Here is a 26,541-nt window from a genome sequence, read left to right as displayed (position 1 = left end):
CATGCTCTAAACTGAGATTATTAGTTGCACAATATTTATACAGGTGGTAATGGTACAAATCAGCATGATCTATTACAGGAAGTTGCTACATATTCTTTTTTGAAAGTGATTTCACTTATGGAAACATAGGAATATACCCTTATGCCCCTACCTGCTGTGGGGATATTTGCCATAAAAATTCAAGAGATTCGCTGCCTCACAGAGTTTCCGGTCCTTGTGTTCTTCTTGCACAAATGGGATCAGTTGATGAGCCATGGAAAATAACTTCCCGCAGCTGTTTTTTTGCTAGTGTAAAGGCTAGATGAAGGTTTAGTAACAATGTAAGTCTCCTTTACCATATTTTAATGTAGTATAAAGAAAACACCCACTGCACAAGATCAGCATTCAACTATAAACCACAAACAAATTCTTAGAGCCTCCTGCTTTGGGAGTCTCAGGTAATATAGGTTCGGGAATTCATGGCCCCTTTTCCCTACTTCTGGGAGTAGTAGAGGTATGAACAACTCATGATTGGATACTCCTCTTGAGCTGCAACCTTTGCTCTTAGTTAGGGACCTGGATATCATATGGCTACTATATCACCTGTCACTCTGGGAAGAAGCTTATATAAACACAAATGGTGAGTGCTCTAACCATTGGTCTAAAGGACATAAGAGGGGGTTGCACCACCAGCAGACATTTGGTATGGGATTAGATGTGCTCTGAGTATGTCTACTGGATTGGACCCAAAGGCATAGTAGGCAGAGGAACACTCAGTTTGTGAATGTGAGTTAAGCACGGAGCAGCTGGGCAGTATCAGGACTTAGATGGCTGAGCACATGCCTAACTGCCAAAATTTAAGCACTTTGGGGATTTTAATGGCAGAAACTTAAGCACATAGGGAATTAAGGTGCCTATAGGGCTAGGCAGCAACTGAGCAGGGGTTTTCTGAATGTCAGTGATGCCTAGATTTGGACATTCCACCCCAGGCATCTTATTTTTAATACAGAGATGTGGCTGATAGAGACCACAGGACACCTTAGCAGGAGTTATAGCATATTAAAAGTAACCGTGTATGAAGTAGACCAACAGGTGGCAGGTGTGAAGAGCTGATGTAAAGAGCTGCAGAGAGGAAGCCAAAGTGTTATTGATCTTACAAAACACAGGTATATGTTAATAGATGGTGCTTAAGACTATGTAACTATTTGCATGTAAACGGATATAGAGTTCTCTCCTATGTGCTTTTTGTGCGTGTGTGCTTCTTTATGATGTATAATGAGGGCCTGAAAGTTTTTTGTTTTGTTTTTTTTCTCTTGTTGCTGTGTAAAAATACCTACAAATGACACAAAACAAAACACACAACGGGGAAACAGTAAAAAAGACTATACACAATGTGCAGGTAAATGCACAAATTACATGTGCTGAAAGGAAGATTTTTCTCTTTAATCTTTTATTTATCATTGTATGTGTGACTTATGAGAGAAGATGAAAAAACTTTTAAACCTAAGTATGCACATTAAACTGATGTCTCTATTGCAGTCTAAATAAAAATAACTTCTCACACTTGATGGCTGATGTCATGATCCTATTAGTATGCCATGAATTTAAAATCTAAAAAATGTTTAATATCTTTTATATATAACCATAAAGAAGTAAACAAAGGGCACAATCCCAACAATTCTCCTTCCTTTTTAGAACACCTGTAATGCAGTTAGATCAGTGGTTCTCAAACTTTTGTATTGGTGACCTTTTTCACACAGCAAGCCTCTGAGTATGACCCCCCCCCCTTATAAATGAAAAACACATTTTAAAAAATATTTAATTCTATTATAAATACTGGAGGTGAAATGGGATTGGGGGTGTGGAGGCTGACAACTCATAATCCCCCACATAATAACCGTATGACCCCCTGAGGGGTCACAGCCCCCAGTTTGAGAACCCCTGAGCTAGATCAATGTGCAGTACAAGTAGCTGAAAGCCTGTATTATCACACAGGTGTAATTCATAAAGTCGGGTGGTAAACTAACTGAAAATGGTTGAGAATTTAAAAACTCGATGGTACCAGACTGCAAAGCCCAGTGATGACTGAACTTGCTGATATTCTAACCAAAATTAGCTCTCTCATACTTGTTGCTGTTTCTGTCACTTCACAGAGACTTAACAGACATTCTAGCTTCAGTGACACATGTAGAAAGTGACAATCATGGAAGATTAGTTTTGATTTGTGTGAGTGGTGAATAATGATGTGTGCAAGGGTGAGGAAATGCAATTTTGGGGCAACTGCATGGGCTGGTTGTATTGTTTTGAAGAATTGTGGCAGTTAGGTCATATAATCTGCTATGCATGCAGTCTCCTCCAGACAACCCATGGGACTTTTGCATACATAAATATTAGCTGTTGAGTAAGGGTGGGGTGGTTAGTTGAGTTACATCAGAGACCACAGTGGTATTGGACTCTTGGCATGGGACAAATACATATCTTACATACTATAGCTGTACATTCCACCAGTATAATTCATAAAGTCAAAATGGCTGAGAACTTAAAAACTGGATAAGAGACTGTGAATCCCAGTGGTGATTCCAGTGACATGTTGAACAAAAAGTACTCTCAACCCTGCTTGTGCTGCGATGGGAACACCTGACTCAGCAGACACTCCTGGCTTTCGAGTGACAAAAATTCTTGACCCTTATTAGAGCACTGTAACCAAAGACTACACTTCCCAGCATGCATTGCGATCGGAGCGTGTCTGTCCATCTCTCCCCACCCATCGTCATCCTCAAGACCACTGAAACTACCAATCTCACCATGCTCTGCTCCTAAGTGGTTGGAACCCATTTGGTCACGCATGGCATGCCGGGATTTGTAGTTCTGGTTTTCTTTGAGGCACTGGCTCGATTCAGCCGCCCCAGGATTCCCGCCAGGAATCGAGTGAGCGGCACAGCGTGAAAAAAACGCGCTGATCCAGCCTTCAGTCACGTGCCCTTACGCGGCCGCGAGGGGCAGCGCGGAAGAGCATCTCCGGGGCAGGTTACCAAGTAACGGTGTGTATCCGTCCGCCCCGTCCCGCCTCCGCGTACGGGAAGAACCAAAATGGCGGCGAAGGTGGCCGTTGAGGCTTGCGTGTGAGGGTCCCTGTCTCCCTCCCCCCCCATCCCAAGCGGGCCTGGTCGGTGCCGCAGGGTGTGAGGCCCAAGGCAGCGGAGCTGCTGCCAAGGTAACACCGCTGCCCCGCCAGGGTCTGGGAGCCCGGGGCGGGTCTGGGTGAGGGCCCCGATCTCAGTTATCCGGAGCTTTTCCCAAGGCGGGATCCTTCCCCGGGGAGCCCCCCCCCCCATGTTATTCCAGCGGCGCCGCGGCCGCATTGTTCCCTCCTTCCCCCCCGCCCCCGCATGGCCTTTTCCCTGTCGCTCCCCGCGGGGAGTCCGCCTCTCGCTGCCCGGCTCGCGGCCTCTGAGGCGCCGGGGACGGGAGAGCTGGGGCGGCGGGCCTGTGTGGAGCCCTTGGCCTTTCCAGCCCGCTGGGCCGGGCCCCGTGGGTGGGGGGAGAGCAGCGTAGCGCTCGCCTTGCCCGGCCAGGATCGTGGCAGATAAAGCGGGCGCCGGCGGCTCGGCCTTTCCCGGAGCGGAGGGGGCCGCCGGTTCTGTGCCGCAGCTCCTTGCCCCAGGGTGCCCGGCCAGCTGCGCCGCTCGTTCCCGCCGCGTGGAGGCGGTGTTGGGGGAGGGTATGTTGACCGTTTCTCCAAGGAGACGCTGCGCGTTCACGGGCAACGGCCGCCCGACGCTTCCCGGCCAGCGGCCCTTGGCGCGGAGCCCGCCCGCCGGCTTTGCCGCTGGGAAGCAGCGAGTCCGCCCTGCTAACCGCCTCCCCACCTTGCAGTGTGACCCACTCGGCTCCTCCATCCCCGCTGGCGGCAGCAGGAGGCGGAGGGGGCAGGAACTTTCCTGCGCTGGGGTCTCGGAGCGGCTGAAGGGCAGGTAGGTCCTGGGTGCCATTGCCTGGGCCTAGACTAGCGGTCATAATGAAAACGGACTTCAGCCGGGCGGGCCCTTCGTGTGCCTGGCCGCTCGGTATCCAGCGTGTGGTGTGGTCACTTACTGTGCTAGAGCCGGGGGCTCTCAGCACCACCCCCACTGAGGGGACATCTCACCGGCCAAGTAGCGTTCCGGCCGCAGTGCTTTTGCTCACAGTTGTTTGAGATACATGTGAGGATATGATTGTCAACCGAAAGAGATTAGAGAACTGTTTCTCTGGGGTTTTGTTTGTTTACATCGTGGGTTGCCAACACTGCTTTAGTCAGTTTAATGTATAGCCAGCTTTCTCAGTTGCCTGGATCTCCCAATAACAACAGACTGTGATGACAAAACTGGAGATTAGAGGGGAGATTCATGAAGTGTCTGTGGTATATGAAATTACTTTTAATTTATCTTTTTTAAGTGGCTAGATTTTAAATTCATGTTGTCCTTTTAAAATCTCTAGTTTTCAGAACTTCTGAGTTGAAGATTTGTGCAGAATATTTGATTCCCCCTGCCAGTCAAATTATAAATGTTGAACATTTTGAGCTTTTACAGCTCAAATGGATATTTTAAAATTTGACAAGAGACCCAGTCACAGTTGAGGTTATAAGTGTGCATAAAATAAAATAAAAGGCCTAAAATAAAAGGTTACATCTTGGCATTGGTTTGCTCTAGTGCCAAATGTTTACCAGACTTGTATCTTTACACAATTTGATGATTGCCAGTGTATCTAATAGGATCAGCAGTTTTGATATTGTATTGTGTTATATCTATACAATACAAAATTGATGGTATGGATCATTAGTGCAAATTCTGGTAAAATGAGGAGTTGGTTTGTTGGTTTTCTGTGGCTACTTGATGATAAAAACGAATGAACATTCTCAATCTGAAATTTTTGGGATTTTTTTTTTTTTTTTTTAGCTTAACAAACCATGTTTCTGATAGACTATCCACTAACTGGAATGGCCTGACTTTTTTTTTTTCTTTTTTCTTTTAAAACCTTTAGGGGGTAAGAATTATTTTCTTCTTTGTTGTTAGTGCTTGTAAGGGGCTCTTCCTTAAGGGAGATACTGACCAATGGGAAATGGTGAAACTGACTATATGCTAAGTGTCACCAAAAAACAGAGAAAATAAACATAAAAGATGTTAGTTTGGCTAACTGTTCAGCTATACTAGTATTAGCTATTGTGACTGTTTGTATGAATTTTTCAGACAAATGTGGTTTTATTAAGTCCCTTGTAATAAAAAAAAAATTTGTGGAGATTAATGACTATGCTGAAGGATAGCAGGTTCACGTAGGATATTAACATTATCTTGTAAGATTTCCTTTTGTTGAGGGATAGATTGGTGGAAACACAAAGGGAAAATAACAGGACAGCAAAACTTTCATAAGCAAATCTCTTCTGCAAATAGCTGCTAGGAAGTAAAGTGAAAGAAAATAACACACCAAGTAAAAGACCAAGAAAAGCTGAACTTAATTTCCCATGCATGAAATTTTATTGAATTAACTATTCGAAAAGAGCTGCATGTAGTCTTAGTTAAAACAAACTAATCAGAAAAATGAAGTTGGAATTGTATAGCTCTTCAAGCTTATTTTAGTGAAAAACATCTCAAAGTAACCAGTAATTTGCATCAGTTTCAAAGAATTTATGTAAGTGAGTCCAATAGGGATGTGCGTTTATTAGAAAACGTTTTAAAAACAAATGTAGGACATCATCAGAATATGATAAGCTGCCTGGACCATGATTCAGCAAGATGCCGAAGCACATGCTTAAGTTTAAGCATGTAAGTAGTCTAGTTGATTTAGTGAATGCTATAAACCAGGATTAAAAGTCCCAATGCCACGAAAATATTGGTAAATAGGAGAGAAGAATTACTTAAGATTTCAGAAGTTTGCACAGGTGTAACTGAACTGATCTTGGCCTATGTGCAGTTATAGAAGTCTTACTTAAGTGGAAATACTCAATCCTTACAGGAGTTTTTATGTAGTAATAAAAATGTATCTGATTTATATCTTACTTCTGTTAGATGCTAAGATAAATATTGCCCCTTTTTTTTTTTACACTGGAAAAAATTGGCTGTTGTGATGTAATCTTATACTAGATTTAGACAACTTGTATAACATCAAAAGGGAAGAATATACTTAGTTTGATGAACTCATTATGGCCAGTGACATAGGTCAGGATAAAATGGTTGTTACACTGTCAAGCCTTGCATATACACCTCTACCTTGATATAATGTGGTCCGCCGGAGCTAAAAATCCCTACCGCGTTATAGGTGAAATCCGTTATATCGGGGTAGCGGTGGCAGGGCTCCAGTGGTGATTTAAAGAGCCCAGGGCTCAGCCCGCCGCCACTCTGGGGTTCCCGCTGCTGGCCGCTTGCCAGCTGCCCCCCCGCGTTGCAGTCCCACTCAGCAGCCGCTGCTGGCCTAGGGGACAGAACCCCCGGCTGGCAGTGGGCTGAGACCCCAGTTGGCAGGAGCCGGTGGTGGAAACCCCAGAGCGGTCGCGGTCAGCCCTCCGCTGCTCTGGGGTTCTGGCTGCTGGCCCCTTGCCAGCCAGGATCCCCTCCGCAGCCCCACTCACCTTGCTTCCAGTTGGAGTTCCAGCGCAGGCCACATGCGAGACAGGGTCCAGGCTTCTGGCCCTGTTCACCTCAACCAGCCGCCAGCTAGGGTGACCAGATCACAGGGATGAAATATCGGGACACGGGGAGCGGAGCAAAAAAAATGGCGGCAGAGCAAAAAAAAAAAAAAAGGCAGTTTTGCAGGGGCCGGGGGCATTAGCAGGACCCAGCCGCACCGCCGGATCGCACACAGCGCCCCAGCCGCGCGCACTGCATTCCCCGCGGAGCCTCCCACCCCGGGCACATGAGACTCGTCCCACCGCAGGCGGGGAGCCCCGCACCTCTCCCGCTCAGCTGCACTCCAGCAGCTCCTTCCCGGCAGGGCAAGATGCTGGAGCGCAGCCGAGTGGGAGAGGCGCAGGATTCCCCAGCAGCGTCGGGGAAGTTTATCGGTTCGGGGGATCCTGGCCGGCTCCTCGCGCCAGCCGCCCCGCCTGGGACAAATCTCGCCCCCGCAGCCCCTCTCCACCACATGTCTCCGGCGGGCAGCCCACGCCCCCGGGCCACGCCGCTCACCCGGGCCCTGCCTGCTCCGCGCTGCCCCTGGACCCACCATGCTGCCCCGTGTACTGCAGGGCTGGAGCAGCCTTCGCGCTGCACTGCAGCGCTCCCGGCCCCAGCCATCCATGGCCTGTGTGCCCAGACTGCTGCACAGGGGCGTCTCCTCCCCAGGTCCAGCTTGGGATCCAATGGGGCAGTGAGGGGGCGGGGCTGGGGGCAGGGATTTGGTGAGGGATCCAATGGAGGAAGGAGGGGGCGGAGTCGGGCAAGGGGGCAAGAGCCCCTCCGGGCTCCGCCTGTGCACGGGAGCGGAGGGCAAAATTGTTTGTTTGTCTAGTGTCCCGACCGAACATTGGTCGGGACGCGGGACAAACAAGCAAATATCGGGACAGTCCCGATAAAATCGGGACATCTGGTCACCCTACCGCCAGCTCCACTCACCTCAGCTGCCAATCTGGGGTTCCAGCCGCTGACCTCCTGCCAGCCAGTTATCAACTTACAACTCAGAAGCCTGTGTGCAACTCAGTATCTAAATAGTACCTAAATAGGTGCCACCACACATTGGAAAACTCAGCAAGGAAAAGCAAGGGCAAGGATCACACTAAACTAATAAGATCTGCATTTTAATTTAATTTTAAATAAAGCATCTGAAACATTTTTAAAACCTCGTTTACTTTACATATAACAGTAGTTTGGTTATATATTCTAGACTTAGAGAGAGACCTTCTAAAAACATTCAAAGGGATTACGGCACGCAAAGCCTTAAATTAGAGTGTATACATGAAGACTGGGCACTGCTGAAAGGTTGCCAACCCCTGCTGTATTGCATTCTTTATAGTGTTTCCAGGAACTAAAATTTCTGATTATACCTTTTTGCTCTTTATTACGCAGGGTGAGGAATACTAAAATATTTTTAATTTGTATTGTTCTTTTATAATAGAACAATATTAGAAAGTAAACCTCAGAGCTTATTTTCAACTTCTGTGAGAGTGTTTAGTTATAGCACCTGCCTTGATTTTTTTCTCTGCATTGCTAATTTTTGCATCAACTATAATTTTTTATAGCATTTTTGACTGCATACCATGGCAACAGGAGGTGGTCCTTTTGAGGAAGGCATGAATGATCAGGACTTGCCTAGCTGGAGCAATGAGAGCTTTGATGACCGGCTGAACAATACGGTATGATTCATGTTAACTTTTTAATTGTCACATCATACTGTAGGTGAAAATTGACACGTAGAGTCTACTGCAGTGATGGATAGGTATGAAACCATAAAAATTGTCAAACAAAATACTATAGTAGAAGTTAGTTGCTTACATTCTGTTCATAAAACTAAATACATGTGTCCAATTGAAACAAAAGTCAGCAAACAAATGTATGATACAAACATAGATTTGAAAGAGCCATATGCTGATATGAATGCTCATCCTTGGTCAAGAGATGGCCTATCAAAACTGAGTTGCAAATCTAGCTATGTATAAACCATTTTGTGGGTGAGGGTGTAGGGGAGCTAGACTATTTGATTGAAAGCCATAAGTGAATTTGCTCTCAAGGTTAAGCATTATAACCTGCTGAAGACTGAGCAGAAGGGAAAAATGCTAGTGTAGCTTTGTTTCAAGTAAATAAGTACTTCAGAAGGCTAAAAAGGTTAAGTGGACCAAACTTTCTGTCAGATTACTTACTATTCGTGCTTTGGAGAAAACTATATTATCCAATTTGATTCTCAAATTATTGCTTAAATATAAGTATGTTTTGGCATTTTTGTTTTTTCTGTAATTCTAAAATTGAGTCAAACTCTAATTCACTGAAGTAAACCATATTTTTTTTCATTAAAGAGATAATAAATATGCTTTTTTTCTGCTTTTCTGAAGGACTGGGGGGGTCAACAGAAGAAAGCAAACAGGTCTTCAGAGAAAAACAAGAAAAAATTTGGTGGGGAAGGTGAAACAAGGCTTACTAATGACATATCTCCAGAGTCCTCACCCGGAATGGGACGGCGGAAGACAAGGACTCTTCATAGTTTTCCTCACACTAGATATATGACTCAGATGTCTGTTCCAGAGCAGGCAGAATTAGAAAGGCTTAAACAAAGAATAAACTTCAGTGATCTGGATCAGGTTTGTGGATATGTATTTGCAAAAATTGTATAAATGTGAATATGAAACCACACAAACCTGCTAAACTGTCTTTATTAATCTGACTAACTTCAAAAGGAAAGACTTTGAAAGTCAGTGGCTCAAATAAAAATGTGAAGTGATGTCACATAGCAAATAATAGTTCAGATTCTGAACTGGAAAAAGTGTAGAAAAATACATATATTCTGGATCATGGTGTCCAGATACATAAGGGTAGGTCAGCTACTTTCACTAGACAGCATACCTGAAGGTTGGCATATGGTGTCACTCTGTAATATAATAAATTGCAGTTCTCCAAATCAGTATTTCTCTATGTGTATCACATCTGTGAGAGTTAGAGGTTATTTAGTACCTGCCAATCTTGAAATATTTTCTTGAAGGCATTACTTCCTGAATTAATGTAATTTGAGACTCTAACCCTGGTTATTTCTGGATGGTGTGCCTTGTGGCAGAATGGAATGTCATGCTTTTTACTATACTTCTGCCCTACATTTTTGCTTAATTTACGTTTTCAATTAAGACTGTGACCTCTAGTCTTTATGATTATAATGATAACCTTCCAAATGTGACCCATTGCTTTGTAGTTTTCCCAAATCTGAAGACAGCCGACTCTAGAGCTTCTGTTGCTGCTCTTAACTTTTCAAGGAACAGTAGAGTGGAACTGATATACTTAATGTCACGGTTGCACATGTAGTTCTGAATAGCATCAGTAAACATTCCGGCCTAGTAGTGGCAGAAGAAAGCTCTGGAGCTACGGTTGGGGGTAGATAACCAATAAATGCAGTCTAGAGTAGGGTGGGAAGATCTTTTTCCACACAGGAAGAGGCTGTAGAGAAATTCAGTATCCGATGCTATTCTTTGTTCCAGTTCAATAGTCAGGAGGCTATAGTATAAGTAGCTTCTTTCTCATGCATTTGGAGGGGAGATGTGGCTTTATAGTTTCAGGCAGGAAGCTGGAGTCTAGAGCAGGGTCCAGGGACAGGACCCTGATAGGAATTCTAGAAGTCTCCCTGTCATTCCCAATAGATTGATTGGAAAGTCAAGCTTCTGACCAGAATCTGCCTGGCGGAGATGGTTTTAATCATCTTTAGTATCAGCTGTCAGCTAGTAAGTTTAGTTCTCTGGCTAGTAGATGAATCTCTTGGTTTTTTTCCAAGCTATGCCCAGTAATGGCACATGATGATGGTACCACTCTATTGTTCAATTGTGAACTAATACAAATAGAACAATGTTTTTGAAGGAATATTTAAGTAATATGTAATAACTTCCTTTGGTTCGTTTTTATGTAGAGGAGCATTGGAAGTGATTCTCAAGGCAGAGCAACGGCTGCTAACAACAAACGTCAGCTTAATGAAACCAGAAAACCATTCAACTTCCTATCACTGCAGATTAACACTAACAAAAGCAAGGATGCTGCTACAAGCTCTCAAAAAAAAGAAACTAGTGGATCATCACAATGTAAAGAGTTATTTGCATCTGCTCTAAGTAAGGACTTTTTGCAAAACTGTCAGGTGTCTGTTCAAGAAGATGGAAGAGGAGAACCTGCTATGGATAGTAACCAGGTATTGTTCGTTACTCAGTCAATTGCAATCTCTTCCTCCTACAATACCAGAACTTTTAGAAAATATCTAATTTCATTATTGCTTTGTAGACACCCTGATGAAGCTTCCTAGAAAGTTTCATTAATTTTTAAAATTAATTTCAAATGGTTATTATGAAGGTTTATATTTTGCTACTCTTAATTGTTTACAAAGTAACTTGCTTCAGGACACGTGAAATGAGATTTAAAATGTACTATGTGTGGAAATGCTTATGATCACATAATGCTAATAACTCTGCATACTGAGAGAGAAGTAGTTTATTTAATATACCTCTTTTAAGCCTAGAGATTGATTTGCTTACCATTTTAATTGTCTTGGTAATTTCTGGGACCAGCATACAAATTGTGACATAATGTTTAGAGATATGAGCTCAATAGTGCACCTGGTATCTGACAGAAGCAACATTCATCCTCAATCTTGGAACTTTATGCACATGCTGCATCCCTGTTGAAGTCGGTGCCAATTGTAGGATTGAGACCATAAATTCTAGTATGTCACCTTTCATTTTATTTACATAAGTGTGGTATAAGTTAAATTTTCACCCTCATGTGTTGTGGATCACAAATATCAAAACTATTTATTGATTAACTTACTGAGTAATTTCAATGTCTTCTCTGCAGATTGTGAGCAGACTAGTTCAAATTCGTGACTATATTGCTAAGGCCAGCTCCATGCGGGATGATCTTGTAGAGAAAAATGAAAGATCTGCTAATGTTGAGCGCTTGTCACATCTCATAGACCATCTTAAAGAACAAGAAAAATCCTATCTGAAATTTTTGCAAAAGATGCTTGTAAGTTTCAGAACTTAAAATATAGATATAATGTGTCTCTTAAGCAATGTGCAAAAACTTTAAGGAGTCAATTATTGATATTTTGATGGTACTGCTGGGGGAGTTAACTTCAAGATACAGTACCTTCCATAATTCATTTTTACTATCCCATTTATATAGCTTTTGATTTATGCCGCTAAAATATTTCAGGCTAGAGAAAATGAGGAGGAGGATGTTCGGACTATAGATTCAGCTGTGGGATCTGGTTCTGTAGCTGAGAGCACATCGCTAAACATAGATGTGCAGTCTGAGGCTTCAGATACCACGGTAAGCTGCTTTTAGTAATTAAGGTGCTAGAAATGAAGACTTGTTTTTTCTTTTCCTGACTGATACGTGATAGTATTGTTGTTCATCTGAAATTCAGTTCAAGGAGATTTAAACCCCCCAAACTCTCTCAATGATGTATATTTTTTAAAAGTTTGTTTTAAAAAGCTTCTGTTGTAGCAATTTTACTTTTTGATAGCTAATGAATCTTTTAAATAATTCTAGGAGTTAAATATGTATCTTGCCTGTTATCAATGCAGAAAGAACTAGTTTTCTAAGCTGTTTTTGATAAGAGGTGTGCTTCCAGTACTGGGGAAATTGAAGGGTAATGGAGGCGTGTAAATGGTTCACTATCGTGGGTTGTTGCTATAGGAAGCATAAGTATATCTATAGTGATACCGTAAGAAGCATTGCTCTAGGATGGGGGTTCCCAACCTCTTTCATTGGGTAGGCCACCTCTTATTAGTGTCTCTTATGGATTCTGGCATTTCTAAATATATACATTCCATGATTGCACAGACCATCTCCTCTCCCATTTGTGATCATGTAACTCCTGTAGCAATTTCAGCAGTTGCTTACATGGAAAAGAACGCTGAATACTTCCTAATGTTTTTATCTCCTTTTTAATAAAATTTAAGCATCTGTGTATATGGTGTTGGCTCTTTGTTTTCAGCCAGCATGATGTGGACCATCCGCAAAGTGCTCCACAAACTTTGGGTTAGGAATGTGTGTTCTAGGAAGTTACGAAGTAGCATTTAAATGAATAATAGAGGTACTTACTTATTTAAAAGTCAGAATGAAACAGGACAGTCTCTCAATCTAATTATCAAAGTCCTGCAAGATCATCTTGTTGTTATTGGGTCTTTCAGAAAGATAACATTATAGAGATTAAACATCTACATCTAACTTTTAAAATATTGTTTAAAATGTGAAAAAATAACCAGTACTGACAGAAATATATATTCATATAGAATTACTGTAAACAAAGCTTGTATCTGGTTGTTTATCTATACAGAGAGCATATTTTTTTCAATTTTATTAAGTATTTTGGAATTAAGTTTCTTTTATAATATAGTTCTTTGAAATATTAAAAGTAGTTCTCTATAATTACATGGTACGGTGATATTTGGAATCCTGTTAATTAAGAAAATAATTTTTAACAAAGGCAATTGAAAATTCAGTAGAATTAATTAAACAAGAAAAGACTTATTTGAGTGAGGTAATACAATTTTCCACTCAATATAATAAATAAGACACAAATGAATTAGGTAAGAAATTTTATAGTTTTAAAAATGCATGTTAAACAGGAGTGTGTTCTAAATCTAACATACTAAACTGTTTAATAAAGGAAGAATCTTTTAGTCTGAAAGTTCGGCCCTGCATTGAGGACAAACTAGGGAATTCAGCTTCACAAGGACAGGTTTCAGACATTGACGTTACAACAAGTCCAAAGGGGAAAGGTGACAGAGCCGCTCTGAATGGCAGGGAAATCTGGCATATTAGGATTGGATTACCCTCACAGGTACTCTTCAGAATATTACCTTGGCAAGTCTCCAAAATAGGGTCTGTACTTGCTGATTTTCTTCCTCAGTTCCTTTGTTGCTAAACAGCTTTAAAACATACTAATTATTTGTAATGAACAATTACTTTTTTCTCTCACTCTTTCCATACAAAAGCTTCTGGTGTTTAATGCTTTAGTCACCACTATAACAGTAGACCTGTCTGTCTTACCTGTGTATGGATAAATTTTTATTGAATGTCTCTTCTTCTTCATGTTGACTTGTTTTCAGAAGTAGAGATTTTATAAAAATGATTTTTTTACTAATTTCCTCCTCCAACCCAACATATGTTCTTTTTTTGATTAGTGAGGGGTATAAATCTAACTCTATGTCCATCTGTTAATCTCACTGTTTGCAGCCACAGCTTGCCACTTCAGGTTCATGAGTTAATGCAATTGCACTCTTATTTCTGAGAAAGTGTTTTAAAATTGGTTTAATGTAGTGTCATTTTAGATAATTCACACTTAGAGATCTGTTAAGTTTCATGCTATTAATCTGCCTGAAAGAACTTAATAACAAATATCGTGTAGAAAAAGTGAAGTGGAAGATCAAAAACTTCTGTTGCCCAGAGGAAAAATATGATCTGTAATAAAATCTCTACAGAGGATAAACTGTGCATGCCTGTAGCAATACCCAGTATATACCTGCAGGGAAAAACACATTAGTGGGAGTCAGTGTCTTTAAAAACTGTGTTTGAGATGTGTCCAGTCCTGCTGTGATATTTTTTTTAAATATTTTTGTAATTGAATTTTTAGTGCCCCATCTTTTTTGTTTAAACTCAAATTGTTTAAATATATTATTTGACTATTTCTGTACCCTTTATAGCAAATTTGTCAAGCTTGGATTGAGTGGATTGATCTGAACATGGTTTACCCTTTAAAACATTGCTTTTTGGAGATTCAGACATTTCTGATGCCTAGGCTGAGAGAGAGTTGCTCACTCCATTCTGGGATCCACACAATCTGCTACGAGGGGCAAGAAGCAGCACTCCATCCACAAAGTTAATTTACTGTCCATTAAAGTACTTGACCTTGCCTTTTCCAATAACTTCCAAACTCTGTGGGAAGTACCTCTGTGGTAGGCCAAGTACTTTAATATATGCAAGCATATTCTTCAGTGTAGGAATCTTTCACAATTCAGATATATAGTTGCTTACAGTAAGTACTCGACACTAGATGGCAGGTGAATTTTTTTTACTTTGCGAGTGGAATTTCAGCTTGGCAAAAAGTCTTTTTTTTTTTTTTTTTTTTTAAGACTTGACAAATATTTAAAAAAATCATAATACTGGTATTTTTGTAGCCCATCTTCCTACTGTGAAGATGCAGGTTCAAACTTGATGCAGAATTGTAGCCTACATATGGTTTTATGGAATGAGAAACAATTTGTTGCAAAATTGTGTAGTGAAAGATAAAGCTTTGAGGCTAGTGAATCATTTTGGACCTTGGATCTTACTAAGGCAGGGTACAGTGGTGCTTCTTTGGGTTGGCAGTTGCATAACAGATACTTGTGAACAGATGATTCAGTTTCTGTTTTCACTCTACACTGGACTGTTAAGCCAGTATAGGAAATGAAGAGGATCAGGTGCATATTTTTAAAAAGTGTTTACTGCAGAGACTCTGTAAAACAAGTTCAACACCAAACAGAAGTCTTTGCGTTTTTGCTGTTTTAATTCAGTATCTTATATATAAAATGCAATTCATCAGGGATTGAGGGGAGGAGTACTCTTATGGCTTTGTGGTTATATGTTTTTTGTGTTAATGAATTTATAAACATAGTGTAGTTAAAGGAAGAAATGTTCAAGTTTTTAATTTTGTAATCTGCTTGTGGAAGGTGCTGAGTTGGCAGACCCCGAGACAAAACAATTTTATTTATCCACAAGGCATTGTGCAGCATGGTTGTCGGCAGTACAAACTTTTCCCTAAATGACTCAAACTTGGTCTGGAAGAGCTAGCTTTAAGTGTGAGGAGACGATAGTTAAGTCTTCACCTCATTAAACTAAACTGTTAGTCTTGAAGTGTTTCATTGAGCTGGTAAGGTTCAGCTTACATTAAGATGTCGTCATATTACTATTGCAGTGTTATCAAATAAATTCCACAGCTATGATAGCATCCTTTCTTATCTTCCAGGCCAGAGACCCCCAGCAGGAGGCTAAAGAGGAGCTAGAGAACTTGAAGAAGCAACATGACTTGTTAACAAGGATGTTACAACAACAGGAACAGCTGAAAGCACTTCAGGGAAGACAAGCTGCTCTTCTTGCTCTGCAGCATAAAGCAGAGCAGGCAATTGCTGTCATGGATGATTCTGGTATGTGGAAGGACAAGAGTATGTAATGATAAATTGATATATTGATTAAACCTGAAACTCCGAATTTAAAAAAAAATATTGGAAGTATAAATGTACTGCACAATTTAAAAAAAATGTTCTGGATATATTCTTAATCTTGTACATTCTGTGTCTTATATAAAATACCTGTAATATTTGGAATTTTACTGCAGGACTTCCATTTAGTGGAAGAACTTAGTTTAAATATTTTGTATATGTTATTAGGTAACAAGGCTACAAACTTAAAACTAGGGCTGTCGATTAATCGCAGTGAACTCAGGTTATTAATTTGTTTTAATTGCAATTAATTTTTGAGTTAATCACCGTTTGAATCACACTGTTAAACAATAGAATACCAATTGAAATTTATTAAATATTTTGGATGTCTTTCTTCTTTTTCATATCAATTGTATTCTGTGTTGTAATTGAAATCAAAGTGTATTATTCTAAAGAATCTGAATTGTAGACTTGCCTCCAACTGTTAAACACATCACAGCCACTATAAAGATAATTGTTATTCCATTGTAAACCTGTACTTTAACGCTTCCTTAACTTTGTCAAAATCTTTGGGGTTGAAACTTCTCATATTTAGTCTCTGCCCAAAGATAATTTTTTTTGGAAAGTAATAACAGAAGTGGTTTGAGATCAGTGTTAAACAACCTCTAATTATAAATTGTTTGGAAGTTAGATGGTGATGGTCTCAGATCTGCTTACCATTCCCACAGAATGTGTACCATACATGTTTTTTAAAAGCTTGTTTAGCAAATTTCTAACAGAGAAAATCATTTTAAAATTGTTTGACTTCAAATTTCCCTTTGCCTCACTTCTGCCTTGTCCTCTTTAGAAATGGAGTGCATTGCTTGTCTGACCCATAACATCACACGTAACAATAGCACCAACAAACTGACGAGCAAAATTGTAGCCTAGGGCTCTGCCTATAGTAATTGATCTCTTCCTGTGTCCTGGCCTAACAAGCCAGCTTTGAGGTGGGATAGAAGGACCATACGGGATGATTTTGCTATGAGATGGAATGATGCTCCAGGCAGCTAGTAGAACATAAGAATGGCCATACTGGGTCAGACCAATGGTCTATCTAGCCCAATATCCTGTCTTCCAGCAGTGGCCAGTGCCAGTTCAGAGAGAATGAACAGAACAGGCAATCTTCAAGTGATCCATCTCCTGTCACCCACTCCCAGGGACACTCAGAGCATGGTGTAGCATCCCTACCCATCCTGGCTAATAGCCATTGATGGACCCATTCTCTGTGAACTTATCTAATTTTTTTTTGAATCTTATTGTAGTTTTGGTCTTCACAATATCCTCTGGCAAAGAGTTGCACAGGTTGACTGTGTGTTGTGAGAAGAAGTACTTCCTTTTCTTTGTTTTAAACCTGCTGCCTATTATTTTCATTGGGTGACCCATACTTCTTGTGCTTTATGAAGGAGTAAATAACATTTCCGTAATCACTTTATCTACATCATTCATGATTATATGGACTTCTATCATAGCCTCCCTTAGTCATCCCTTTTCCAAGGTGAAAAGTCCCAGTCTTTTTAATCTGTCCTTATAGGGAAGTTGTTCCATATTCTCAGTCACTTTTGTTGTCCTCCATACCTTTTCTAATTCTTAGATATATAAGACATAAAATATCATGCCACTGTATAAATCCATATTATGCCCACACCTTGAATACTGGCTGCAGTTCCGGTTGCCCAATTTCAAATATAGGGCATACCATGGTTCTGGGGAAGGCATTTCTTCCTTGCAGCTCTTCTGAATCAGCTTCTGAGCACCTCATTTCTGCCTTATGATGTCTCTTGCCCTAAGCAAACTTCCCAGTAGTAGTAGAAATCTGAAGTCCCATACTCTCCTCTCCCCTACAGAAATAACCCCTCTTCATAGGAAGAGGAGGTGGTGGACAGAGGAGAGGCTTACTTAAGTTAGCCTTAAGGAGAGGCTTATTCTCTGTTCCCTGGTGCTACTATTATTTGTGTCACATTTGTCCTGGTGATACTCAGAGCAGCATCCCCTGTGTTGAAAAAGGTAGAAGAAGCAGGGACAGGGAAAAGAGGAAAAAAAATGATGTAAAATTAAATATATGGAACATTTTAAAAATAAACCCCAGTTAAGGGTTTATTTAACGAACTATTAATGTGAAGTTAAAAATAGGCTAGACACCCACACTCTGGTATGGCTAAACTTGGTGGATATTTAAGGTCCTGGTTTGTTTTGACAAGTGACTGTTTTTAAAATAGTGTTGTAGAGTTCTACATTTCTCTTGATTTCCATATCAAATATGTTTTCGCAAGTAAAAATGTGCCTTTTTTCCTAACTGCCAGCCCTGCAAATCAGATTTGAATGTCAAACTGAGGTGTTTCCTTCTAGCATACCATGGTCAGTAAAGGTTCTGGAGGCCAAATTATATTCTGCCTTTAGACCCATATAATCCATCGTCTTTGACTGGAACATAGAGTTCTGTTGATAAATAAATGAGAAGTACGCTGTCCAGATCATTTTTCTTAGCAGTGTTGGTTATGCAGGGCCATACAGTTTTTAAACAAAACAAAAAACACAACAAAAACTGAACTTAACTGATTTTTGTGGGAACAACAAAAAACAAACCGAAAACACAAAAGGAACAGATCTGCTGAACAAGGTATGCTTTTGCATAGTTGGTTTTCACAGTGAAACTGTACATTGACCAAGGCTATGTCTACACTATAGACCTTTAGTGGCACAGCTGTGCCGCTGTAAGATCTCCTGTGTAGTTGCTCTTTGCTGGCAGGAGAGAGCTCTCCTGCCAGCATAATTAAACCATCCTCAACAAGCACCCTTAGCTATGTTGGCAGGAGAGTCTCTCCTGCTGACATAGTGCTGTCCATATCAAATGATGAATTCTTTCTGGGGTTGGGTAGGTGTCATTTAAAAAAAAAATCTGTTTTTCTAAAGGTTTACTTCAGATGTTTCAGTTTAATTAAAATTTCTATAATGTGTGCACAGGATTTGGTTAGTGCAGTTGAAAAATAAGATACATTTGTCTAACCAGTGCTGTATGTTAGTAGCTATGGTATATACTTATTTTGAAATCTTAAAAATCATTTTCTCAAATTAACCTGTTAGTTTAATGCTTTGGACTTACTGTTTTCTGTAGTTGTAACAGAGACCACAGGTAGCATTTCAGGAGTGAGTCTTACATCTGAACTAAATGAAGAATTAAATGACCTAATCCAGCGTTTTCACAATCAGCTTCATGAATCTCAGGTAACTTTTCATTTTATTTTTAAATATTGTGTTGCTGTGTGTATATTAGTTCATTTTCCCTATAAGGGCCTTAAAAATACTTGAATAAATAGGTTTATTGCAAAGCTATTCTAACTTAGTTTTCAGTATACTTTCTCACACAGTGAGAGTGATTCCTGTTTTGATAACATTTTCTTAAATCTTTGTGGCAATAATATGTAGTTAAAAGATCTTGTTTCTTAGATCTTGTTGCTGTGATGCACAAAATTTAAGCTTTTCGTATTGCTACCTCTTAAATGCCTGTGTAAATTTTGCTTGTACTTGTCGGACTTGCTGAGTATGGTTTCTTCTAATTACATTTTCAATAATATGCCCTGTAGGTTACTTGCACAACTCATAACAAGAATTGTATGTAGGGCCACATGTTTAAAATAAAATACTCAGTTTAAAAAACCCTATGACGAGTTTACATATAATAAAAAATGTCAAACAGTAACTGGATTTGATTGTAAAGTTTTTGTTTTGTTTTTATTCCAATTGATGCTTTCTATGTTTGTTGTTTTACTTTGGCTAGAAGTCGTTATTCGTTGACTGAGACAAGCTTAGTGTCAGTTTATACATAGTTCTTGGAAGCCAAGAGTAACAGTTTCACATCACAATCCATACTAGTTACTATGCAGTTGGAATTATATAAGAGCTAACTATTGATTAGTTGAGAACCTTGGTTTTCTGTTGGAGTCTTAGCACTAGCCTTGAGTTTAACAAGTTAAATGAGGTATTTTTTTACTTTTTTTTTCTGGAATTGGGAAAGGTAACTAGCAGATTACTATGGCATCTTCATAGTACTTCTACTAAAATAAACTTTATTTATTTTTAGACTCAACCTGTGCCAGATAATAGAAGGCAAGCAGAAAGTCTTTCACTTACTAGAGAGATTTCACAAAGTAGAAATTCTTCTGTGTCACAGCACTTATCAGATGAGAAATCGCAACTTTTTAGCAAGATGAGAATGTTGCAAGGTAAAAAACAAAAAATGGACAAGTTGTTAGGAGAGCTTCACACACTTCGTGACCAGCATCTGAACAACTCCTCCTGTAAGTAAATGTATGCAGAACACACTTTAAAAGGACTATAAACTACATTAAACAAATCCAGTTTAAATGTAACCTGCAACTAATGACTCAGAATTGTTACTGATCTTAGCACACGGAAGTATTGTTTGCAGTAGTGTAGCTGTGTTGGTCCCAGGACGTGACGGAGAAAGGTGAGGAAGGTAATACCTTTTATTGGACCAACTTCTTTTGATGAAATGGACTAGCTTTCAAGCTTCATAGAGCTCTTCCTGCAACACGTGTGAACCTCTTGTACTTAACAATCTGTCCCACTTTGTATTTAGCTTAGACACTCTGGTTACCTTCTCCGGACCTGAGGAAAAGCTCTGTGATGCTCAAAAGCATGTCCCTTCCACCAACAGGAGTCGGTTCAATAAAAGATATTCCTTCACCCATCTTGTCTTTCTCCTGGAAGTATTGTCATTTGTGTAGCTTTCGGTAATAACAAATTTTAATGGAATGTTTCCTTTTTAATGTAGTGATTTAAATACAGAACTAGGATTGTTTTTCTGTGGTAATAGTCTTTTGCTTTTATAGTATTTGAAAGTCCACCAAACTGATTTAGTGAAGAATCTGACTATAGAACTTTACCTCTGTAACTGTGGCAATACCCAATGTTACAGGCAAAAAGTGCATTTTAATGTGATTTTCTTCAGTAACTTCCCCCATTGTCTTGAAAATAATGAAATTTAATTACTTTCTTAGATTAAAATGATTCATTGAACCTTACTGATAAGTTGCTCCCTCCGTTGATAGCACTTTTTATGGCTAAGTTCCTGAAATGTTTGGGAAGGTTTACACTAAGTGAGATCTGTAAAGTTAACCTTTCTGCTTTAGAATGGCTAAGACTTAAAGGGACACAGAGTTATAGTTTCAGTGCTATTCTTTGCTCTGAATTCCTGGCCAATATTTGTGGTGTTAAAAATCACTTGCCTATCTTTTAAATATTTGTCTTCTCTTACCAAAAGGCCAAAACAAATGGTAGAAACTGAATATATAGGGGCCAACAATGAAATTTACTGTATACACACTTCTGTCAAATGCATAAAGTAAATTAAAAACAAGATTTTTTTTCCTCTAATCTTTGTCATTTTGTGTTTGTAATAAAAGGTAAAATTTCATTATAGAAATTTTATTTTCAGTTCTTTGTTCCTTTTAATATAACTGTGTTTTAAATTGGCATACTTTACAGGGAATTTGTTTTTGTTCTGATCTACACACTTGATATTTAGTTCTTTTTGTACAACAGATGGGAACTTTACAGTTGTACTGACTGACTACTTTTCTCTCTAAGACAAGTTTGCCAGCTTGTACTCCTCACACCCTCTGTGACTAGCTGTTTAAATCTTTCTGAGGGGCTTGGTTTCTGTCCACGTGGCAGTCTTATCTTCCTCATTGTCCGGGGAATAAAATTCTGGCTTCTAGTTTTCTTTGAGACACAGGGTTAAAATCTTTGTAAGGGCCCAGAGGTTTCAGAAACTTTATTCAGGGCTTCTGTTTCAAGGTTGGGTGATTCAGCAACAGAGTTTTAAATGTGACTTTGAAGATGTAAAGGTGCCTAGGATGAGGATCCTGCCCCAGCCAAGTTTTCAGGCAAGGTTTTCTGCTTTAATTGTGGGGTAGACTAATTCACTCCTGAATTGAAGATAGCACAGGAGTGCTTTTGAAGAACCTAAATGTCAAAAAAGACTTTGCAGATGCAGCGTCCTGTTGCCATCTTCTTGGAGAAAGATGCCTCCTGTTCCTTCTTATATTGATTGGTTAGTGTCATTCTTAATGTAAGGGACGTGATAAGTCCATTGTCTTGCCCATTGTGTAATACAGAATTTCCTGTTACTTCATAGTATGATCTCCCTTAAATCAACCTGTATAGCAGTTGTGCCCCCTTTCCCCCTATCTATTTAAGTTCTCCCAGGCATTTCAAAAGCCTGCCCCTTCCACTTGTGCAACCCCTCTTCTCCAGGAGGGCAGTCGTCGACAGTCCCGCAATACCCAAGTGACTCCAGGCCCCCATTACTACTTGTTTTCTGCATATTGCTCCTCATCCCCTGCCAGGGGAATTGTGGAGGCAGGTGACTCAGTGAGAGTGTTGCTTCTGCATCATCTCATTTTGAGGACACTTCGCAGTTTCAGTGGACCACATGACATTCACATTGAACTTTTACCATGGAGGAAAATTCCCACCCGATATTTGATGTTCTTGGGTTTACTTCTAGGAATAGAATAACATTGCCGATACTGAATACTCTCCTATAGCCTGCTAGTACTGTTTGGATGATCCCTCCTTCCTGTCCACCTATTTCTTAAAAAACCCAAAACAGATACATTGTATGAGAGAACCCAGGAGGTGTCGTTCCCCCGTTTCCCTCCATTCACCCTGTCCCTAATTCACTGGTGATGGCTGCTTCCAATAATAGGCTTAGGTCTGCTGCTGACTGAAAGGGAAAAAAAGATCAATGTTCTTGGGAAAAGCCCCCCCCCCCCTTCTTCTTCTTCTCTTGGTTATTAATGTGGTTAATTACCAGATGGTCCTGACCTGTTGCCAATTCCATATGTGGGGAAAGATGGCTACATTCTGTTCAGGATTTGTCAGATAACAGAAGGCTGGCAAATACTATTTTGATGGAGGCTCAAAATGTGGTGAAGCATACTCTCAGTCTTTGTTTAATGCTTCAGACTCTTCCACTAGAGCATTGACAGCTGCAGTTATCTTAAAGAGATATGCGTGGTTTCATTCCTCTTCATTGGGTCTGGATACCAAAATTTAAGTTGAAGATTTTCCTTATGAGAGGGGTGGTCTTTTCATCAGCAAACTGTTGGAGAAATTAAAGGCTACTAAATCTACTGCTCAATCACTGGGTCTTCATCTCTTGGTTAGAAGAAGATGCCGTTTTTCCCTCTATCAGAGACCGGTTTACCCTCAGTCATCTGCTTATTTTTCCTCAAATCAGAGACATCAACAACATCAGGAAGCTTGTTGCAGAGCCAGCACAAGAAAGTGGGCTTCCAGATACAGACATAAGACAAAACAACCTTCTCTTTCCTCGTTGGCTTCCTCAGCTGCCAGGCATCAAATTTGATGTGAAGATCAAGAGTCATGAACCAAGTAATGAGGATCCCTCCCTTCTATTATTTGGAGACAGGATAGTCCTTTTCAGTAACTATTGAAGGCTTATTGCAGCAGACAAGTTAGGCTCTAGGAATTAGAGGATGGCTAGCTGTGCAGTTTGGAAAACTGTCCCCTTTCAATTTCCCCTACCTTTCCCGCTACAAGGAGCTTTCTTGCAAGGCTGTCTTTCTATCAGAGGTTCAAAAATTCTTTCTGTTAGGTGCTGTCGAAGAGGTTCCCAAATATCTTTTTGGCACCAGGGTTTTTATTCATGACGCTTCCTGGTACAGGAAAAAAGATGGGAGATTTCATCCAGTTTAAAATCTGAGAAGATTGAAGAAGTACATTCTGTTGATTCACTCTCATTAATTTAGAAAGTGGTGAGGAAAGTACATCAAAACAAGGCAGTAATGATACAATTGCCCAGCTTGGCTGAGACAGTAGTGGTACTTCATCTGTCGGGTGGGATTCACAAAAGTCTCCCTTTGTCTCCAGACTAGCTGTCACCACAACAGAGCAGGATACTTCATCTGACAGTTTGGGCTATTTGACTTTGACTGATATTGAACAATGATGTTCCTCTGTGGTCCATGATTTATTGTTTAATTCAAGGAAGTTGCCGATAAGAGTGTTGTTTGAAATGGACTAGATTTGTCTCTTGGATGTTCTGGACAAATCTGATTCTCCAGTCTCAGCTTCTAGTCCATCTGTTTTAGAGTATTTAATGTATTTGAAGTCTGAAGGCTTATATCATGCTTCTTTAACAATTCATTTGGCATCTGTTTCTGCTTACCATGATTTGATTGATGGTAGATGACTGTGCATGATTTCAGTTAAGTGGTTTATGAAGGGGTTGTTCAATCTGTACTCTTGTTTGAGGGATCCAGCCATTCCATGGGATCGCCATTTGGTCTTGACCAGGCTGATGAAACCACCCTTTGAACCTTTGGCAGAGCGTTTCTTATTTTATTTGTCTATTAAGATGGTATTTATTATAGCTAGACCATCATCCAGAAGGGTGAGTGGATTATGTGCTCCGCTGGCAGATCTGCCATTTAGTATTTTTTCATAAAGACAAGGTAGCTCTTAGACCTGACTCCATGTTTCTGCGAAAAGTAGTATCAGAATTTCACTTCAATCAAACTATTAATTTACTATTTTTTCCCGTAAGCCTCCTGCTACTAAAGGGAAATCAGCATTACATATTTTAGATGCTAATAAAGTGTAGTTAATAGTGTATATATTCAGACTGTTTCCAGATTTATTAAAGAGTGTATCAGTGAATGTTGTTAATTCCTGTGCCTGGTATTGTAAAATCTCATTCTACTAGAGCAGTGCCTTCAACATGTTCCTAATGGGAAAAATCTGTAAGGCTGCTGCTTGGAGGTCAATCTATACTTTTACCAAACACTGTGCTTTGGATTTGGCTTCAAGAACAGATTGCCAGAGTTGGTAGATCAGTGCTTCAACCATTATTACTAGTTTTTTCCCTCTGCCTGAGTTTTCAGCACTGCTTGGCAAACTATCCATAAGTGGGGAGTATGCAAAGCCACTCAGAGGAATAAAACTTAGGTACTTGTCACAAGAGTTCTTCAAGAGGACTATATAGTCACACTTCCCACCCACCTTCCTCTCTTTTTTCAGAGTCTTACCTTGGTTCTCTGGGTTAGTGATGGAAGGAACTGAGGTAGTAGAGGGCAGACTGCCCTATTATGTAGCTTCACTCTCAAAACATTCAGGGACACAGAGAAGGGGAAGGAAGAGGCGCATGTGTGGTCTAGTTGGACGCTGCTTGGAGTAGGTCTGCTCTTAGGTACCCCCAGGCTACATATTACTCATAAGTGTGAATAGTGTGGTTATTCTTTTCAAAGATTTAACAGGTTTGCTAGCTCAACATCATTCTTATAGCTATCACTCATAGGTTTAGTTGTAATAACTCTGTTTACTGTTAGAAGTTACCTACACTAAACGTTTGTTATAAAAGCTCTCCAAGAAACAACATTTGGAAGATGAGAAATATTGCCTTTCATTGTAAATGCGCATATCAAAATGACAATTGAACAAAGAATTTGAAAACCTTATAAAAACAACAAGGAGCACCTTAAAGACTAACAGATTTATTTGGGCATAAGCTTTCATGCATAACCCTGCCCCTCTCCCCCCTTTTCAGTTGCAATAGAGATTAACACGGCTACACCTCTGATACTTGGAAACCTTATGAAATTGTACATCAATTCATGTTTTTCAAATTGAGTTTTGTGTATGGTTAAGAGAGAAACTATGGTAGTCTTGCAAGCTAAACTTTCTCCATTGTGAGCTTATGATTTTATTCTATGATTCAATACAATATACAAATATCTACTTGATAATAACATTTATTTTAATATAACTAGTGGCTGCTTACTAATATTTCAGTTTATTTAACTTCATTTTATAAAAAGCCATTCGTTTCAAAATAATATCGCATTGCTAATGTTGCAATGATGTGGAGTGAGACTTTTCTTATTGTGTATATATACATGTAGGCTAATCTTTAGATTGCTGTGGAATCATTGATGTTTCTCCTGACATTTGAGGACTTGAATCTCAAGCTTATGTTCGATTACATCCAAAATAACTACATTAAAAAAAGATTATGATGAAAGTTGCAAAGGCAAGTGCTGAAAGGTTAGGAAATGCTAGAATTATGTTTGCCTCCCCATCCAAGACAGACACACACACACTTGTAGCTTAGGGTTGTCAATTTCGATTGGATGTATTCCTGGAGATTTCATCACGTGACACAATCTTTAATTAAAGATTAATCTTTAATTCATGGAGACAGTGTAGCTTCTGCATTGAAATCTGACAACTTCCTCTTTCATGCTGCTGTGCCAGCAGCAGGGTCAATTCAGAGCACAGGAGAGATGTTGTTGTGTTTGTCCCTGCCCTAAAACAGCGTAGCAATTACAGGTAAAGCCAGGCTTTGTCCCTGTTAGATCTGGCCTGGAGCTTTCTTAGTTGCTCTTTGTGGATGGTACATATGAGGTCTGCTCACACACACAAGCTTGAGTGTGCTCATTGAGGAGAGATTTCAGAGATTTTTAGCTAATCATAGAATTTTTACTGAACGTGTTCAAACTGATCTTTTTCGTATGCTTGTAACGGGGACAAATTTGGGTAGATTTTTATGGGGACAGCAAAAATCACATCCCTGTCACCAATGCCAGAGCCTTGCCAAATTTCAAGTCCCCACTACAAAGCATTGA

General features: G+C 40.0%; 2 protein-coding genes across 25 annotated transcripts in view; one reads left to right on the top strand and one right to left on the bottom strand.

Annotated features, from left to right (window-relative positions):
- FGL1 (fibrinogen like 1) overlaps nucleotides 1-2,908 on the bottom strand; it is a 68,167-nt gene extending 65,259 nt beyond the window's left edge. For 4 of the 5 annotated variants that reach the window (XM_039540311.1, XM_039540314.1, XM_039540309.1 and 1 more), the window contains exon 1: nucleotides 152-487. In XM_039540311.1, coding sequence (XP_039396245.1) covers nucleotides 152-255 — 104 coding nt within the window. In that variant the 5' untranslated portion in view covers nucleotides 256-487. Of the gene's footprint in view, nucleotides 1-151; nucleotides 488-2,783 lie in introns of those variants that run through there. The other variant, XM_039540313.1, reaches the window with a different exon arrangement.
- Nucleotides 2,887-26,541, top strand: part of PCM1 (pericentriolar material 1) — a 75,584-nt gene continuing 51,929 nt past the window's right edge. For 9 of the 20 annotated variants that reach the window (XM_039540282.1, XM_039540290.1, XM_039540281.1 and 6 more), the window contains exons 1-11: nucleotides 3,040-3,193; nucleotides 3,856-3,953; nucleotides 8,186-8,299; nucleotides 8,993-9,238; nucleotides 10,546-10,818; nucleotides 11,478-11,648; nucleotides 11,838-11,954; nucleotides 13,300-13,473; nucleotides 15,637-15,814; nucleotides 18,984-19,093; nucleotides 19,950-20,166. In XM_039540282.1, coding sequence (XP_039396216.1) covers nucleotides 8,204-8,299; nucleotides 8,993-9,238; nucleotides 10,546-10,818; nucleotides 11,478-11,648; nucleotides 11,838-11,954; nucleotides 13,300-13,473; nucleotides 15,637-15,814; nucleotides 18,984-19,093; nucleotides 19,950-20,166 — 1,582 coding nt within the window. In that variant the 5' untranslated portion in view covers nucleotides 3,040-3,193; nucleotides 3,856-3,953; nucleotides 8,186-8,203. The other 11 variants (XM_039540292.1, XM_039540291.1, XM_039540298.1 and 8 more) reach the window with 5 other exon arrangements.

This window comes from Mauremys reevesii, linkage group 5 (genome assembly GCF_016161935.1).
Source record: "Mauremys reevesii isolate NIE-2019 linkage group 5, ASM1616193v1, whole genome shotgun sequence".
NCBI classification, from domain to species: Eukaryota; Metazoa; Chordata; order Testudines; family Geoemydidae; genus Mauremys; species Mauremys reevesii.
The sequence above is the reverse complement of the archived record's forward strand: the minus strand, read 5'-3'. Positions and strand labels throughout refer to the sequence as shown.